The 19,301-nt window shown below is 40.5% G+C and overlaps 1 protein-coding gene across 11 annotated transcripts in view; it reads right to left on the minus strand.

The window, feature by feature from the left end:
- Positions 1 to 2,967: 2,967 nt before the first annotated feature.
- The window catches only part of LOC111930078 (cytosolic phospholipase A2 epsilon-like), a 33,096-nt gene continuing 16,762 nt past the window's right edge, over positions 2,968 to 19,301 (minus strand). For 5 of the 11 annotated variants that reach the window (XM_086894270.1, XM_086894277.1, XM_086894271.1 and 2 more), the window contains 16 exons: positions 19,127 to 19,169; positions 18,653 to 18,716; positions 18,184 to 18,278; positions 17,549 to 17,716; positions 17,332 to 17,424; positions 16,552 to 16,589; positions 15,247 to 15,382; positions 13,661 to 13,797; positions 13,129 to 13,354; positions 11,365 to 11,479; positions 10,797 to 10,934; positions 9,752 to 9,859; positions 8,549 to 8,737; positions 7,504 to 7,670; positions 6,579 to 6,765; positions 2,968 to 3,784 (listed from right to left, as the gene is read on the minus strand). In XM_086894270.1, coding sequence (XP_086750396.1) covers positions 3,462 to 3,784; positions 6,579 to 6,765; positions 7,504 to 7,670; positions 8,549 to 8,737; positions 9,752 to 9,859; positions 10,797 to 10,934; positions 11,365 to 11,479; positions 13,129 to 13,354; positions 13,661 to 13,797; positions 15,247 to 15,382; positions 16,552 to 16,589; positions 17,332 to 17,424; positions 17,549 to 17,716; positions 18,184 to 18,278; positions 18,653 to 18,716; positions 19,127 to 19,169 — 2,227 coding nt within the window. In that variant the 3' untranslated portion in view covers positions 2,968 to 3,461. Of the gene's footprint in view, positions 3,785 to 6,578; positions 6,766 to 7,503; positions 7,671 to 8,548; positions 8,738 to 9,751; positions 9,860 to 10,796; positions 10,935 to 11,364; positions 11,480 to 13,128; positions 13,355 to 13,660; positions 13,798 to 15,246; positions 15,383 to 16,551; positions 16,590 to 17,331; positions 17,425 to 17,548; positions 17,719 to 18,183; positions 18,279 to 18,652; positions 18,717 to 19,126; positions 19,170 to 19,301 lie in introns of all 11 variants that reach the window. The other 6 variants (XM_086894276.1, XM_023927916.2, XM_086894272.1 and 3 more) reach the window with 3 other exon arrangements.

Raw genomic sequence — 19,301 nt, forward strand, 5'->3', positions numbered from 1 at the left:
CACACGCCCTTGGAGCCGGCTGCCTTTCGGGTTTTTCTGCAGGGGAAGTCGGTCTGGTTTTGGTTTTTTTGGTTTTTGTGGGTTTTTTTCCGAATCCGAGGATTTTCTTTTTATTATTATCATTTTTATATATATATTTTTTTTTACCACAAGTGCGCCTCTGGAGGCTAATTGTGCCTGCTGCTCCTCCGTGCTAAGGTCTCAGCCCCTTGCGATGAAATCCGGAAACATTTTGACAGCTCCGATCTGAACACAGAATCGCCCAAATGCTTTTCGTGTTTTTCGGATGACGATTGCCGTCTTTGGGTGCACAAGAGATGTGTGACTAAGCGCCGTGGTGTTTAGCTACGACAGCAGGCAACTGTTTTAGACACAGTGAAAAATCTTAGTATACCATGGAAATCTTTCCGTGAGACGCGTGTAGAAGATAGGGCCTTTAGTTCTAACCTCAGGTCCTGCATTGTGTTAAGCCTCGTAGGAGGATCACCTTGGCCATTGATTCACAGGAGATTTTAGTGGAGTGTAACTCCAGATTCACTACAAACTTGGGGAAATCAATAAAACAAATATTTTTTGTCCCCTGACATTAAAGTTTGTGCTCACTAACTAAAAAAAATACAACTTGGGATCTCAGCTAAAAGAAAAGGAGTGAAATTTTTTGCTGAAACTGTGTTTAAACACTATATTACAAAGGGTTTTGTGTGACACACAGCTCCTTAGCAGCATACATATCATTTAAATCCCCTTTTGCTGGTCCAGTACATCTACTGTTTCACATTTTTATCTATGTACCTCATTTCCATATTGAATACTGCATTTTCTCAATATGCTCCAGGTTTTTTCTAAATACATCAGCAGGTTTAGATGTGCTCTTTTCATCTCCTTCCTCTCCATGCTGTTCCTCAAAGAACAGATGTTAGGCTTTAGCAATGCTCAGTTCTGGGCATTTGACCACTTTGCCTTTTCTTGGTTCCTTGCTTTGCATTTTATTTAGGGCTGTGCGAATATTTTGCAACCCTTTTGTTGCAATTTCCATGCTGAGTCCAAAGATTTTATAGCATTTCACATAGGGTCTTGCAGACTGGTTTCCTCGTTTTTTAAAGTCTCCTTTTCATAGTTTGGTTTTGTATTCCTTTAATTGTCATTACTTTTCGCTATGGCTTAATTCATATGTAATTAAGTTATCCTTGTAGTTACACCTTCCCTATTTAAGTTCAGTAATTTCTTTTAAATTAGTCTTGTACCGCCACATCTTTAGAGGTCTGACTGCTCCTAATTATTAATTATCTGTGAGCTGTGGAAAACCTAAATACTGCAGTGTGGAGTGAGGTTCCTTTCCCCCTTGTCTGTGGTGCTAAGTCCAGTATTTAGTGACTGGACAACCTTACATAACTCACATACCTCACAGGGCAGGTACAATACTGCCTCAGACTCTCCTCCTACTCTGGAATTCATGATTCAGTGCAGGACTGAGTGAGATGCAGAGCCATTGCATTTTTCCAGTCCCTAAAAATTTTCTAGTGAATGCCTCAAAATTCAGTTTTCTGAATGCTTAACGTTTTATCAACAAGAAAACTTAATTACATGTGTGCAGAACTACCTCACTTTGTTTAAACCTGCTGTTTGCTAGTTTTGTCTGATCCTCTCTAGGTCTTGTGATAGAAGAGAGGTGCACCGACTTGATACATCTCTCTCTTCTCTGCCTTTCACTCCTGTTCTTTTTTAGGTTGCAGATTCCTCAGCTATTTGTACCTTGTGTGGAAGCAGTTCCACCTCCTTGATCAGGCCTGACATTTTACTCTGTAGTCTTGTAGAACATAAAAAACTGAGATTCCATGCAAGATTTTTGAAATGGGGTAAAGTGCTCATTGTTCTCCACAACCCTTTCGTGTCTGCTGGAAAGCAGCAGGAAGGGCAGGGAAGTGTTTGCACTCACACACCTCGCTCTGCTTCTCTTCAGACTTCCTGCCTGGATGCTTCCTGCTGTTGGTGAAATAATTTTTGCCCTTCAGACAATAAAGCTCCAACTGTATATGGGAACCTGGGAGTGTTTCCAAATTCCCAGGTCTGGCTGTGCCCTCTGGCTACATCCCGTCCCGTACATTCATCAGCATGAGTGCTGTCTTTGCTCTCTCGTTTCCATGGCAGATAAACTCTGGGCATACAGTCCAGGAGCTCTCTGGGCTCCTGTCTCCTGCGGGGAAGCGTTCACTGACCTACGTGGCAAACAGAAGGGTTACATCTCTGTGCAGCACCTAGGAGGAGACCCTCAAACTTGAGAGCAAAGGGATTTGTAAGACTTCCATTTTTGACCCACAATAGCAGGATTTCTTGACAAAGAATACTACAGCAGAATTGAGGAGTGGGGAAGCCTGTAGGAAACATGGGCTTGTGGATATAAGATGTCTAATAAATAAAACAATAGCATTCAATTAAAAATATTAGAAGAATAAATGTAGACTTTTACATATCAAAATTTTACATGTCCAAAGCCTAGACTGCTTACTGGAAAGGAGACATGTTAATGTCACAAAGAAAGCATCAACAAGGTGAAAGTTGATGTTCTATTAACTTCAGTTGCCATACTCTACAGCAAGTTAAAAAAATCACATTTGCATGTGTGATATTAGGTATACAGTTTTAGTTTTGCTTTGTCTGTGTTCCCTGTGTCTTTTCAATGTAATAGCCTCTAATACTTTAATATTATCAATATTAAAGAATGTTTCATATTATCAATAGCATTTAAATCCAGCTTGCTAAAATAAGTGAGTTGCTCCTTGTAGAGATGGGTCTTAGTTGTAATCCTAAACTCAAGGGGTCCCAGGATCCTGGACTAGCTTACATCTAGGTCTGGAGCAGGTATACTTTCTTCTTCAATAATTATTCAGCAGCTATGAAATGTCTGCATGTTGCCTTTGTCTTGCTAGTAGAGGAAGAAGCACCTAAAATAAGTGGCTGAAACACATATTTGGTATGAAAACTATTTATTTGCTGTAACTCCTACTCAAAAGAGGTGGTTTATGATATAAATTTAATATTTATTTACATTCACATAAAGATTTCTTAGTTCACAAATGGCTTCCATGATTTAGTTTTAGAGGTGATGGATTTTGTTCTCTGCTGCATTTCTGGAGTGGCAATCCTCTGTTTCTATAGCACAGGTAGAACACAAACAGGGAGTGTAAACTTCCTCACACCTCCTTGTCCACGCAGTTTGGCCCTGGCCTGGAAGGTCACCTCGGCAAGCACAGTGGAGCACAGCCTCACCTAGCCACGCTCCTGAGGTTGTCAACGAGGGAAGCACATGAGTTCATTAAGGAAGAGCTGTTTTTTTTGAGTTTATTCCCTCCGCTTGACAGACAGGCTTAGCATTTTTGATGACAAATGAAGTGCTATTCTTAGCATTCTTTGGCTTTTCTTCACTTCCTAATGAAATTCCTTTTCTTCTTCATCAACAGGACTCATAGATACTTTATTTCATATTCCCCTGGTGCTGGGCAGCCAGCCAAACGCTGGCTTCCCTCTCTGCCAGGCACACACATGCCAGAGCCATCGGGTGCTTTTTGCAGCGCTTGCTCTTTCTTATGCTGCTTTTTCCGCTCCACAGCCGTATGCAAGGCCTGAAGAATCAAATCTTTGTTGTTCTGGACGTTGTAGTAACTTAGATTCACCAGTTTGTCAAAATTTTCCTCTGAATAGCTCAGATTGTTTATGTAATATGGGCCACAGGCATTGGCAACATCAACCTCACCCTCTGCCATCTCTGAGGGACTACGCTTCACACCTAGCAGACAAACAATGACTTGGTTAATTTGACAAAAACAATTAGGCTCTGGGTGTTTCTCAGGCAAGCAAAAATAGTGGATCACAACCCTAAACTAAATCAGTTTTTTGCTCGACTCTGCATAGATGGGACACAGCATATGAGCAGGCTGAGCTTCTATCTATCTGCTAGTGCATAGAATAAATAGGTTCTTGGAAAGGAAGAGGTACATTAATTTTGTTGGATTCTGAAGATTACTGGATTCCAGTATGTGCCTTTGGCTGCTAAAGGACAGCTGAAGATCCCACCCGTGGGGCAGAGACCTGAGGGTGTGGAGATCCACTGCTGTGTGCTATCCTGCAATCCCATGTCACGGTTTCACCCCAGCCAGCAGCTCAGCAGCACAGTACTTGCTCAGTGCACCCTGACCACTGGGATGGGGAGAGAATCAGAAGAGCAAAGTGAGAAAATGTGGGTGGAGATAAAAACAGATTAATGGGACAGAAAAGGAAGAACAATGTAATTCTCATTCCAGATCCCAAGCAAGTTGGAAGAAAATTAACTCTTTCCCAGATTAAACCAGGTTCACATATGTTTTTATGCTTCCTCACCATTTCCACAGACCCTTCGATTTTCTGAAAGCTGACATGAGGGAAAGAGAGCTTTAGCAACTCAGAAATAGAAGTTAATATTGTCAGAAAGGGTTTCAGAAACATGAGAATTTTTCTGTTAGCCTGCAGTTAGACCATCACATTGCCAAGAGTGTGTTACTGTGGCAAACAAGCACCCTCCACAGTCATAGGAACCTGCACCACGAGCCCCACGGCAAGGGGATGGGCAGTGGGAAAAGTCAGCATCTCAGTGACAAGACCTCATGCATTTGGGGAATCTTCTGTACCAACATGGATCCAAAAACATTGATCAAAGGATTCTGATTTTCTTTGAAGGGTCTCTCAGAGTCCAACAGATGTCTCAGATTTGCAGACAGTGACACTCAACTGATGCAGTCCAAGTCTCACACAGAGAATTCCTTTTCCACTTGATTATGGAATAGCCTAACAGTGCAGAAGTTAACCAGTTTGAATATGTCAGCTGTGCTTGTTTACTGCCCAGACTCTAAATTCCCCTTCTGAACAAACTGATGGATGAGCTGCCTATGGCAAAACTGCCTGCTCATATGATTGTACTAAAACTTCACACGCTGTACAATTTAGATCTGGGCTAGAGCATGGTACTGAAGCACCATAAATTAAGATGATCTCTGCCTGTCACTAAAAATGGGCAGACATCCTCACGGGACCTTCTGCAGCATCCACCCTGCCACTGTGGATGTCAGGTCTCAGCTGTAAGGCATCAGTCCTCCCAAAAAACTGCCTGCACAGAGCTCTTCTGTGCCAGCTCAGCTTACAGTTTGCTTGAGGGGGCATGACAAGGACCCCTTCTTTCTCTTCCTGTTTAGTCTGGTCTTGCAGCTACCAGCTGAACCGGTTGGGCAACACAAGCTCACCTCAAGTGTATGCAGCATGCAGATACCATGCACGTCGTCAAATTAATTTTCTTCGTACCTAGCAACACCCCTTTTTAGACTCCCTGATAATATATTTTGGCATTTAGCATCTGCACATCATCAGATGTACACCTGATAGCAGATAACTGACTTAGGCTAGGCATCCCTCTTTTCTGGAAATTATTGAGGGGAGGAAGGAAAGCAAACTCCCTCACAGAGCAATGCAAAAGAGCAATGCAGTATGGAAGCTAAATCTCAGCTCTTCTACTTCTTTCCTCTTTTCTCCTTTCTTTAATTCTCTCTACAAAGGGCAACTGCAGAAAGCAACCTTTCAATTATCTGATCAGTGGTGAGAGCTGGAGTAGAATGGTATGTGTACATGCAAAAATACCCTTAGCCTATTTGAATACTGTCCAAAACCCTAGCTGTGCACCTCCAATGTCTAATGAACTCCATCAACACGGCAAAAGTACCATATTATTTTTTACAACTTACTTAATACAAAAGGATAAGAATTGATGTAACTGGGACAATAGTTTCTGCACTTGTTTTGGTTTTAAATTGAATGTACCATGTACTAACCAAGAACTTCTGGCTTTCAAGTATACTGTGGGGCTTTGAAGTGAACTCACAATCTGATTTAGGAATTTGAGCATCTGGAAAAGGAGCAACTGAGACTTTGGTAGCAAGAGAATATTGTGGCATGTGGGTTATAGTACCAGGACTTAGAATTCATCTGTTTAAAAGTGACTGCTAATGTTGCTATTGAAACTCTTCAAATTTCGAAGTGAACAGACACTGTTGGAATGGCTCAGTGTTGTGTTTTCATCACTTCACTATGCTTCACTGTTACATTTTCATCACTTTGCTAGTTCATACTTTTGTTTTGAAGGTTATCTGCCTAACTGTAAGCCTTGAAATTATTTTAAACAATGAAAACCTTAGACTCCTTGGAGCATTCTCTAACAGGAGAGGATGACTAGTATGAGAGGAAATTACCCCTGCTAATTTCTGCTACTGCAGATAAACAGACTATTCTTTTCCTCACTTAACTACAATCTGCTTATGAAAAGCAAAAAAAAAAAAAAAAAAATCTGTAGAGGAAAATATGTGCCAAAGGTTAATCCCACATGCTTCTCTACTGTCCAGAAGAAATCACACATTTTAAGTTTCTTGATATGGTTCAGATCTAAGCAGAGAGTTCAAGTCTCTTATTACAGCATGATTTGAAAAGAGAAATTATCCAATAAAAAAGAGGGAGAAAGTGGCTACTGGCCCTGTTAATGTGAAGGATAACTGTTAACTTACCAGGTGCTTTGTATTCCCTGAAGGTGTCATTTACTAGAGGGAAAAATACCACAATAGGTGTTTCTGGGCTCTCTTTATCACCAACAACGTAGCATTCCTTCAGATGTGGAGTTTCCTGGTCATCTGGCACCTCTGTAGGGAAAGGAATTCCCTGTTTTGCGAAGTACTTAGAGGCATCTTTCAGGGGCTTGTTGCCACAACAGGAAAGCAAAACAAAAGAAAATATCAGAACATGCAGGAAGAACTTTGAATTTGACCAAAATCTAATTCCATTTGGAATATTTGTGAGGCAAGGGACAGGTTCTGACAGGTTATGGTACACACCCGGTTTAGGTGTAGGTTGTTTATGGAGCCAGGACTTGGAAGGGCAGAGTTAAGTGAGATGGATCTGAGTCCACATGCCTGTCTTTAAAAACCTACATTGGCTGTATTTCACATTTGGCTATGAAAAAGTTGCCTTTTGACAACTTCTCATTCCTAAGGAATTTAACATTCCTAAATGCAAACACTTATTGCATTTATTTGCCTATCTGTTCTTCTGCATCAAACCCTTCTATTGTTGCAGTTATATTGTCCTGAAGGTACATTTTTCCTTGCATAGGAATATGTATGATTCCATTGAGAAATACTAGACAGTGTTTAAAGGCAATTAGCTTCATTCATTCTACTTGTGACTGCCTTCAAATCAGCTAAAGCCACTTACATGTAAAAATGGGCAGGTACAGTTTACTAAATTATTACTTCCTGATAACATTTTTACTGTTCCATAAAGATATGTGACACCCAGCTAAAAGAAAACTGTTAACTTATCAACACCTCCCAGATATGGGGGAAAACCAAAAGTTTCTATGAGTAGAGGATTAGCTGTTCTGGGAACTCAATGATGAAACAGAGAAATCAGGGAAGAAGAACGTGCAAGACTCACCCCTGTCTGTGAACCTGAGCTGTAGTTGAAATGCAAAATGACATCCACTTTCCTTTCTGGTCTCATAAGGGGTGGGTAACTGGTAGCAAAGGCAAAGGCAGTATCAATCAGGATGAGGTAGTCTGTTGCTGTTGTCAGGTGGTTGGGCTGGGAGTCCAGCTCACAGTCTAGGAAAGAAGCACGTTTTTTCAGAGAAGGTGCCCAAGGCAAGAGAAGTGCTGAGGAAAGTCTATTGTTAACAAAAAGGGACTTCAAGTTTTCTTGGGTCCTAGACCTACCTATATAGCTGATGGCTGCAGTTCAGTAATTTCTCAGTTCCTCATCTGTCTTCCTCTTTTCACTCTTTACTCTGCAATTTCTTTGGCTTTCCTCTGACTAAAAGGGATTAATATAGCACTCAGGAGAATAGACTTAGTTCGTCTTGTCTGTAAGTCTGATCAGTTGATGTGGGTTTTTTTGTAGTTTTCTTTTTTTATTTTTCTATTAACGAAACAAATTAAAATGGCACCTCACTCTCTCAACACAGTAAAAAGACTAAATATGTTGGGTGCCTTGCTCACTTTGAGAACAGGAACACAGCTAAAATTTTAAACAGAATATCTAGTGACAGATATTAATGGTATATATGAGAATAGAAATTCCCTACCTGGATGACAGGAAATACCATTACAAAGGTTATATCTTACTAAGAAGTAAAAATATAACAGGAAACAAAGCTCCCTGCCACATCCTTTGAGCCAGGCAAGAGACAGTGTATGGTAGCACCAGTGCCATGTTGCAGGCACAGCAACAGCTGGCTGGCACAGACAGGTGCTGGGTGAATAATTGGGATTCTTCTCACCTATCAGTCATGAGACTTCATGAATTTTTTTTAAGCGTTTATTTTGAAGCCTCTCCTGCTACCTAATCTTAGCTTTCAGTGACAAACAGCTTCAAATATCAGAATGAAACAGGAAAGCAGTTATCCCGATAACTTTTTAAGGATTGTTTCTTTTTCACAAGGATGGTTTAAACTGTAACTCTAAGCAGGATGTTGCTACCATACCTTTCCACCTGGAAAACTCGCTCTCTAGGTAGTTGTTGTTTATCTGGAGGCCTTTCAGGAAGTTATGGATTTCTGAGGCTGCCGGACGTAACATTGCAACATCTCGGAAAATTTCTGAAAAGCTGTCAGGAGGACAAACCACTCGAGTATCCAGCTCATTTGGTCTTGTAGGGAATAAGGCTTCATCACCTGCAGAGGGAAGAACAACAATTTATATACGTGGCTTCACTGTTGAAGTCAATCTGTGAAGTCATCCTTTGGTTTAATATGGTTGGAAAACTTGGATTTCTTCCTCTTTTTACTTCCAGGATTTTCACAAATCTCATATTTTTTTAGCTAAGCTTTGAAAAATCCCTTTCTTCTTCTCATTTCACATGATAAAGGCTTTGTTTGCTGCAAAAGAGTCCACCTCACCAACTAGAAATTTCTTTGCTTTGCCATGATTTTATCCATTAAGTATCTTGCACTTAACTTTGTCTTCCTTTGCCACTCCATGCCACATTATCTCTCTCAGACACATAAAAAGCCACACAATAACAATCTCTCACAAACATAATTAATGCTCCTCACCAGCAAATACAAAATCCTTGATTGAACAACCAGAAATTACTCCCTTACAAGTGCTAGAAGATAGAATAAGGAAGCCTTTTTGAAATACTTCTCTTCCTTGTAATGTGTTTGCCTTGTGTATTTGTCCTTGAAATCTGACCCTGCAGATCTTTCTTAATTTGGTATCATGTTTTGCAGATCTCATCCTTATGACTAGTTTGGAATGACTTCCATTAGTAACTGAAGTTTGTGTCAACGTTTTGTAGACTTCAGAGATGCAAGAATGTTGTTTGCTCTCATTTCTCTGATGCTTCAACTTCTGAGAGAGGAGATGGAATACTGTGGAATGCTGTGGGAGCATCTTACATCTACAGGGATCTTTTTCTCTAGTTTTACCCTCGTGCTCAGAAAACATCTCATGAGAGGGCCATTGTCTCTTTCATTTTTCTGTGTTGGATCCTGTGGGTTCTTTTCACATATAACTAAAATAATTGCCATATGTAATGCACGGCATGAATTTCCTACATGTGGATAATGGAAATTCCTGAGGAGAATGGTCTAAAAGGGCTTTGAAAAATTCAGTAAGTAGCAGCACAGAGGAAAAGCAAAAAAAAAGATAAAATAAAACAAAATAATCACATAAGAACAACCCACCTATGTCAGTAATTTTGTCTCGTGTCCACTTGTGCCAGAAGTCTTCTGAATTAACAGATATATACCAAGCATCCATGAGATTCAAGGAAAATACACTGCTCCAGATCCCTGTGGCACAGGATGTATTTGACAGAAAATAAATGGGGTGCAAAGGAATTTGATTTAAACTTTTTGAATAACTGTGTCACTGGACACTTCAGGGAACAGGGGCAGAAATGTCTCTGCATCATTCTAGAGAAGGTAGGAAGAAAGTGCCAAGGTGTAGAAAGGGGGTGGTAACCTGACAGCATTTCTGAACACAGAAGGGAAGACCTGGGTCCTTTTCTGAAATTGTAGCCAGGGACAGAGAGATTCTAAGTTGCTTCCTTATGCCTCACCATTAACTGCAGTGAAATCTCTACACAAGGAAAAGGTTTCTGCTTCTCAAGAAACCCCCTGAAACTTCCTTTTCCCTTTAGGCAGTTGGTGGAAGCAGAAAGAACAATGAGGCAAGAGATTGCTTTTGCAAAGGGAAGAAATGTTTCCTTACTGCTTTCACTTTTTTATGCAAGAGGGAAAAAAAAAAAAAAGATAAATATTACAACCTATTTGCACTCTGCAATGGAAATTTTATCTTAAGAGTTAATCAGGGCTAGATGTGTCAGGAACTTTGTAGATAAAAAGGTATATTTTAGAGACTCAGGCTGCAGAAGAAACTGATGATTTAACTTAGCAGCAATGATACACAACTTTTGTTCCTGACAAATATATATTTTATATATATATATATATATATATATATATAGAGAGAGAGAGAGAGAGAGAGAGAGAGAGAGGTCTCATGTCAGTAAGCATAACCACAGATGAAATCAATAAATCTGTTAAGATGAATAAGATCACAGAGAAAATGAAAAATCCTGCAGATTGTGACCTGCTATTATTCTGGTATGTATAAACCATACACTGCTCCTGGCAGATAAAAACACACTAACTCTTAAATTTCAGAAGAGGGGTTTGTGCAGGAACAGATTGCATTATATTACTTTTTCCCAGAACAACAAATCACCTTCCAAAAAGCAGATTCTGGATTCTGGGACTTTCTTCATCAGGCGACCCATGAAGAACTCGCTGCCAAAATCTTCTGCACGAATGAAGGCACCATATTTTGGGAATCCTACCTCATAGGGGGTGAATTCCACCCATTCTTAAAGAAAAGGCATGAGATAGACTGATTACAGCAGCAGAGGCATAATTATTTGAATAAAACACAATACTGGCCAGATTAAGGCAGACTGGTTTCTAATTAAGGCACTTTGCAAGCAGGCATTTATCCACTGTACATTTCACAGCAGTAAACAATTGAACAAAAGCAGAACAAATTGTCCTCTTACATCTACATGTGCCTATAAACTTTTTGACAGTTTCTACAGAAAGCGCATAATGTCTTCTATTGTCCTGTTTTTGATCCTGAATACAGAATTATACTAAGGTCTTCAAAATATTAACCAGTAAATTTCTCCTCTGAGGTGGATTAATCTTTCAAAGTATTTGTGCATTTAATTGATATCTTTATCTAATCCTAAATTGACCCCAACTGGAATTAAATATGAAATGCAGTTCTGGAGTATTGTTACCTCTAAAATCCTGGTCGCTGATTTTATCCTTCACATTGAGAGAGAGGTAGATGGGCAGGGGGTTTTGACCCTGATTTAGTGCCTGCTGCTGATCTGTGAGCTTATGGCAGTCCTCCTGTTTTGAAGAATGACAGTAGCTGAGGAGAACTGGATGACACAAAGAGCCTCCCACTTCATCTAACCCAGGGTTCTGGCAATGCAGTGCATACATGACTCCAACAAGGATGCTCCCCAGCTGCTTAGTTCAGAAAGGTGCTGTCACCCCTATCCCTGCCTTCACCACACAAATAATCCTAAATTCATGTGTTGAAAGAATATGGTAAGGAGAAAATGCTGTCCCCTATATTTTTTTATTTCAGAAAAAATGACTGGGAATGTTTGAAAAGCACTTTTGACAGGAAATATTTCATTATGAAAGAGTAAACCCCTCTCTGACTGCCCAGAAAAAACTCTTTTCCTCAGACCTGTGACAGAGACAAGGTTCATGCAGAGTTAATGTTCAGCAAGACTTGGCCCTTCTGCTACAGAGCTCAGGCAGGGTGGAAAGGGTGGGATGGTTTGGGAGCAGAACCAAGATTTGTGAGTGTGCTCCTACAAGCAGAACTACAGGTGCTCCCCCTCATCAGAGCAGCCCGTGGAAGGATGGCTGTGCCACCAGTGCCACCAGGCTTCCCTTGGGCTATTGTTGGTCAGGGGACAGGGCTGTGGGGACACTCACAGCTCCCTGCTGAGCACAATCCCAGGGAGTCTACCACTGTGCAGTAGAAATGTGGATGTGTGTGGGGTTAATCATATTACAGGGGGAACGTTTTCTCATTCTAAAGTATAAATGGCCTAGTGGGAAAGAAATATTCATGAAGACCAAAATAAAACCTGAACACAGGTCTTGATGGAGATGTTTGCAGGGTGATTATTAACAGCTCAGAGATACTGCCTTTGGGCTGGTGATTTTCCTTTGCCTTGCCTTATTGTGCAGCTCTTTTAAAAGAACAGCAGGATTTTCATTCTAATATTTACATGTGAATTCACAGAATCAACAAATGGTTGGTGTTGGAAGGGCCCTTAAAAATCACTTAGTTCCAATGCCACTGCCATAGGCAGGGACACCTTCCACAAGATCAGGTTGCTCCCTATCCAACCCTGTCTTAAACCCCTGCAGGGATGGGGAGTCCATGACCTCTTGGGAACCTGTTCCAGTGTCTCACTATCCTCAAAGTGAAGAATTCTTCCTAATACCTAATCTAAACCTACCCTCCTTCATCTTAAGGCCATTTCCCTCTTGTCTTACCACTACATGCCCTTGTGAATAGTCCCTCCCCAGCCTTCTTGTAAGACCCTTTTAGATTCTGTGGGGAATAAATGAAAAGTTGCTCATACTGTGAGTTTCCTGTTATTTCTTTTTATTCCCATCTTTTCTGTACCAGGTGTGATGTTAAGATCTGTATAATTACAGACATAATGAATGGTACTGCCAAGGCACATGCATTAGGCATCTATATGAAAAATAAACAAACAAACAAAAAACCTCTTTTGCATAAGGGTGGTCAAACACTGGCATGTGTTGCCCAGAGAATTTGTGGAGCCTTCAGCTGTGGAGATATTCAAAGCCCATAGATCAGGATATCTGGCCCTTGCTAATCCTGCTTGGACAAGATGAACTCCAGTGGTCCCTTCCAATCTTGACTAGTTTTTGATTTACTGTCTTTCCTCAGTGTTCTATTCACTAGATATTCAAATCTGAAGAGAAAGGTGCTGTTATTGTACCTCATCATGTAACATGGTTTCAATGATGAGTCCCCATAGATCTGTGAAACACAGCTGATGTCCTTCCTGTTTCCTCTGGTGCAACTCTTCCAAATAATATTTCAGACGATCAGGGGCAAAACAAGTAACAAACTTATTTTTAAGTACATGCTTTCGGACATCATTGAGGGTTTCCTTGAGATCCTTTTGGGACCAGTCAGGATCTTCATACAAGTTTGACATGGTCCTAAGAAAAACCAAACAAACAAAAAACCAAAGGAAAAGTGTGCATTCTGAAGCAAAGCTCTGGGACGTTATGGAGGTTGTGTATTGCATAATTTCATTTATATGAACAAACACCACGTGTTTGGTACTATCCGCATAATTAATTAATTGCAAATGCAGGAAAACACCCACTGAAAGAAACAACAACAACAACAACAAGCCACAGCAGAAAAAGAAAGCCTTTTCTTGATAGTTAGGATCGTATAACTCAAGATTACTCCTTGATGTCAATTACGGAAAAATTTCTGTGCTCTTATCTTGGTCTTACCATGTTGTTCCAGATAAACCAGTGATGTATGAGACACAGTCCAAGACATTCATTTCCTGCACACTGAGGAGGTGAGCATACATGGCTGTCAGAGCTCTGGTTCCACCTCCCGTTGTCATGATTGCCACCACAGGTACCTGTTCAATCCCAAAACACATGCATTTAGTGACATGGTCTAAGAAGGGACAAAGACATTTCTGATTAGAATGAGAAATTTACAGCACTGATAAAGTAGTAAAAAATATGCCACCAGTCCAACGTGAAGAAAAGCTTGAATGAATAATAGGGCATGTAAGGAGTAAGAAATACTTAATATTTCCCTCTGTCAAGCAGCTCTGCATTAGAACATGAAATCCATTATGACGTTTTCAGTGCTCTGTTTGAAAACCATTAATACAGAGCAGCAAAAATTAGAGGACCTTCTTTCAACTGAATCAGTTTATTGTCAGATACAAGAGACCAGAAAATAACAGTGCTGTTTCAGAGTTTCCATGTGAGCAGTAATAACTTCTCTTTTCCTGAAGTTTGCTAAAATTATTATTTTTATACATATTATTAATATGTACAGTTATTCCACAGGCCATACTAGAAATGTCATGACTGATGGATTTAGGAGCACAGGCCAATTCAGAACCCCTGAAGCCAGGGGCTGTGACACCACTCCCTTTTAATGAAAGGAGAGAAAGAGAAATCATGCTCACTCCACCTAACACATATGTATATACAGTACTAGGTATGCAAGAGAGCAGCAATTACTTGCTTCTGTGATCATACAGAAGTCCAGGGACTGGAAGTCTTAGGAAAAGAATTAATTCATAAACATGAATTGGCTTCTTTAACAGTAAAAACAGCTATTATGCATTGGAGTGAATGAATGTCATGTACAAATCAAAAGAATACAGAGAGATTGTATGTTCTGCAGGGAAGTATGGGCTCTATATCTGAGGGGAAGGGAATGACCCATGAAAGGCAGAGTCTTGCATCTGAAAGGTCCAGCTCTGCAAGAATGCAGTTTAGATGAAAACAAGAAAATTTATCATGTCTGCATTTGAGTTTAGGCTTCACACTCCAGTCATGGGTGCATAATTAAAAAAAAGAAATCTGATTTCTCCTCTGCCTTAAAACCTCTGTTATCAATCCTGTTTGCTGAGCAAGAACATGCTGAGCAGATGAAGTCAGATTGGCAGTGTGCTGTGCTCACACAACAGGAACTTAGATGGTGGCACAAAGGGTAAACAAAACACAATCCAGTTTCAACCGTGAGGGAATGAAGTGATGAATCCGCTGTTCAGATCAAAAAGAAACTTTGGCCTCGGTTCTGAGATCACCTAAGCCCTTCTCTACTTTATTGGGCAGACTGCTACTGAGCACAAGGCTAGATTCTCTAGGGCTACAGGCTTTTTATTCATGTTTATGATGAGTACTCATTTCATCCCTAGAACAGAGAAAAGAAGTCAGCCACTGAGAAAAGAACTCAGCTGTAGCTTGTACAGGAAACTACAAGGTTTCCAAAAAAATGTGGCCGTCAATGCTATGTTTTGATGCTCACCTGTGCAGAAAGCAGAGAATAATTATGTCTCAGATACCTCATTGTCCTGCAAGTCCTCTTCCAGATGGAGAATGTCCTTCAAGGCAGCTGCAACCACCTTCTTCCTCTTGCGAATGAAATCCTGTTCCTGGACACACAGATCAAACCCCAGGCGCACATCTAGGTCTTCCTGGCTGGAACAGGGAGCAGGTATCATACATCACGTTTGTGGTCTAAGCCACCATTTTAATTCCTTTACTTCCTAAGTAGACATCCTTCACCAGCAGGTCTTTATAAAGCAAAGCAGGGAGGTATTAAATGTTCTGGTTTGTTCTCAGAGATAAACAGTCCATCTGCCTTTGAACTGGAAGGAATTTTTTTTCTCCCTGCCAAAGATACCTGGAATTAAATACAGCTACAAATAACAGCCGCTCCTTTTCAGACATAAATCCAGAAGCCTGCAGAGGGCAGTGTTTCAAAGGTGGCTTTTAAAAGTTGCTCAAACTTCCACTGATGCCTGCAAAACGTTCTTCTACTGAAGTTGCAGATTTACATGCTCAGGTGTTCCCTTGACGTCTATAAGCACTACATCTGTGGTTTGAAAGCTGCTATGAAAATCTTGCATAGGAGTTCTAAGGAAGAAGTTTTTAAATGACAGTGGTAAACTGTATGCATATTTCATAGCATATTTACTGAAAATAAACAGCATGATGGAAAAAGCACCTGCTTTTCTGGAAGTTCTCTTCTGTTACAATATACTACATAATGTAGCATATCCATCTTATAAATTTTACTAAGGTCTGAACAATATTCCAAAATGGTGTGTTTCCTTGGTTTAGAAATAAGCAATCCCTTCATTGAGTTTATTTGCACTTATCTCTTTGAGTAGACATTAAAACAATAAATGCAGGTACATTTATTATTTCAATTTTTTTCACATCTTAGAGTACCCAGGCACTCTGATTTTGATCTTTTAGTGGAAGGAAACATCTAAAGAGACCTTTTGGGAAACAGGGTTTTTCAATTAGTTTTGAAATGTTGCTTTTATTGAGAATCTGCATTTGGCAATAAATAGTAGATGTCTACAGTGTGTCTACAGTAACCTTTACCATGTAATATTGATTGCAGCACAGTATGAACAGAAAATTGGTGTGTTCTTTATAAAACCTTTTCTTAATTCCCCATCCCATTACAAAAACTCCATTGCTGAAAGTCTTTGCATTATGTACTGAGTGCATTTTATTTTATAGTCTGAAATGAAGATGGACCAGCATTCAAGACAAAGGCAGTAACAGTGGGATTGGAACTTGATTTACAACTATCTAAATACAAAGAACCAGGGGGAAATCCACAGGTGTCTTACCATTTTTTCACCTTAAGGAGCAAATCAAATTTTCTGTGCTGAAAATTGAAAAGGTACAATAATGATTATTGGTATTTTGTTTAGGATGGTCCCTTCCCACCAGTCAGACTAAGACATGTATCTTTTGGGTCATCACAACACCTACAAAACTCTGAATCTCAAAAAAAAATGATATCTCTTCTCAATATTTCAATAGTAACCAGAGATGTGCACTGATTTAATAGATGAAGACTTTAGTACACTATCATCTGTAGTCCACATGTTATCTCTCCCATAAAACTTGGTGTAGCTTGCCTGGTGCTAGTTAGCTACACAAATAAGTACCAGAAGAGCTGCAGTGCTGCAGCTCACCTCCCTGGAAGGATCCACCACTGAAGATGTGTGTTGAAACCAGAGCCTCTCCCATAGCAAGGGGAAGCCAGAGAGGCTGAGCACCCCACACATGTGGCTCGGATTTGCTTCCCGGGGCAGTGTGCCAGGCTGCAGCCTCACCACTCTGTCCCAGCAGCACCCAGTCATCTCCAGCCTCGTTAAGGACATGGACAGTAAAAGGAGCATGAGCCACAGCTTAGCTGTTTTTCTTCTTCCCCCTTTTCCCTTGGATTTCCCATTTTACTTTGCTCCAAATAATTCACTTCACTATGCATTGCCCTAGATTGGAGGGAGGTTAAAAAACAGCTGTCTGTATAAAGAGAAGTGGCCCTTGGTTTCTGCTTCATGCAAATCAGAAAGAACTTCCAAAAACTTGCAAAGGATTCCCCATGGCCAGCACACACTCACCTCGCCAACTACTTCCTGCTCAGAGGGGAGTGACTTCAGAGGGATTGTCAAGGGGACACTTCTCCTCCTTGGTCCACATGACATGCAAGTACACTGAAAAGGAGCATGGAGTGCTTTTTGGTTAAAACAGAAATGTCTTCCTCTTGCTCCCTACTCACATGTAAATGTCAGGTCATAGAAATGTCTGTGTTGTCTACCATGTTCTGGAATAACGTACAAAGGTGGGAAGCTTCGTCTTCTTCCTGAGTGCAACATCCAGGGTGGGTTGCTTGTATCTGGCATAGTGGAAGAAAGTGGGATCTGGGAGAGGGGAGCGGGAGTCAAAGCCCACTGAAACTGTCTGGGTTTCTTCAAAGGATCCTCTCACGGTAAATGTTAGCTCATTCTCTAAAACAATGAGATAAAATGCATACACAAAGTTACTTACAATTGTAAACTAAAAAAGAGAGGAAAAAAAAAAAAAAAAAGAAGCAAAAGGTAGCTTTGAACAAATTCCTTCTCCTCTTCCTTTATATTTGGAAATCTGTATTCTAAAAGTGATCCAAACCCCAAACCTTTCAGGTGACTGTATCATTATGATGTGCTGAGCAAGAAGTCAGATGGGAATGTGTCACAGATGGCACTGAATTTTAGATTGCTGCTTTTCTGTTGCAATTTCATCATGACACGGTGAAAATTAGTACCAACTAGGTACTTTGCATGGTAAATAATCCTCATCCCACGCCAAATAATGAGCTGAAGAAGTTCTCAGCCCCTAAAATAAGATCTGACTCTGCAGCAGATGACCCTATTTATATGAATAGCTTAGGTAATCCTGCCAGTGTGCGTTATGCATGCTCTGAGGTTGCCTACCAGATCCAGCCCCTCAGGGGATGTGGGCAGAGGAACTTCTAGATTCTGGATCTTGACCAGGGTCAGGCAGGAGCCAGCTGCTGAGTGGCTAACCCCTGCAAAAAATGAGGTGTTTCTGTGCATATGCGTAAGTCAAAGTGACAGAGATCCTGAGCAAAGTTAACGCCATGGACTATAACACCTGAGGAAGCTTCTTCAGGGTTTAGCAGTACTGCAGCAGAGGTTTGCAGAATCTTAGCTTGGGTTTTAGATACATTCTGTACAAGCATCTGATTCCAGTTTCTAGTCTGGCACAAGACTCTCCATGAAGTCAGAACCCTGAACCTATACCTGCTGCAGGACCGGTGGCATTCCCTACTGCAAATTTTGTACAGATCACCTTAAATGTGATCAATTAAAACCTTAGTAGTTTGCTGATGCAATGTCCAGGCCTTGTTAGAGACAATATTTATTTTAAGAAGTAACTTACCTGAAAAACGCCTCTTTTGCCTCCTGCTGTCCAAATGAACTTCCAGACAGGCTTCTTCACGACACTATGGTAGGTGTGATGAGGACAGAGAATTAGATAACTCATCCAGCCATCACACCACCAATGCTGGCAGATGCTGAAAGGATCACTGTAGGAAAGGCCATTGTTTGAAAGTGGGGGCCAGCTGTGTTGGACAGTTTTGCCAGGCACAGTGAATGTGAGAATTAATTTATCGTCACATGGGAAGATGGTGCTATGCTAAATTCACATTGTCATTTTCAATGGATGCAGACAAAACAAGAGAATATTATAATAGCCAGAAGGCTCCTCTAAGATCATGTTGGTCTCCTTAAAGATAAAACTCCTGAGAGAAAGTATCATTAAAGAATAAAGAATTTCCCTCACTGACATTATAGCCAGCCATGGTAAGGAATGATGTGGGAAACAACACAAAAGAACAAAACATTATTTTACCACTATTGCCCCATTTGTGATGATGATTTCAGGAGGACCCCGGCTGGAAAAGAAGAACAAAAAATATATATTTTATAAACAATATGTTCTGGATACTGTCCTGAACTGAACACATTTCTCTCTCTAATTTTTTTATTGCTATTGTTTTCTTTACTCTTTATTATTTCTGTAAGTA

Source organism: Cyanistes caeruleus, chromosome 6, assembly GCF_971803275.1.
Source record: "Cyanistes caeruleus chromosome 6, bCyaCae1.hap1.1, whole genome shotgun sequence".
Classification (NCBI taxonomy): Eukaryota; Metazoa; Chordata; class Aves; order Passeriformes; family Paridae; genus Cyanistes; species Cyanistes caeruleus.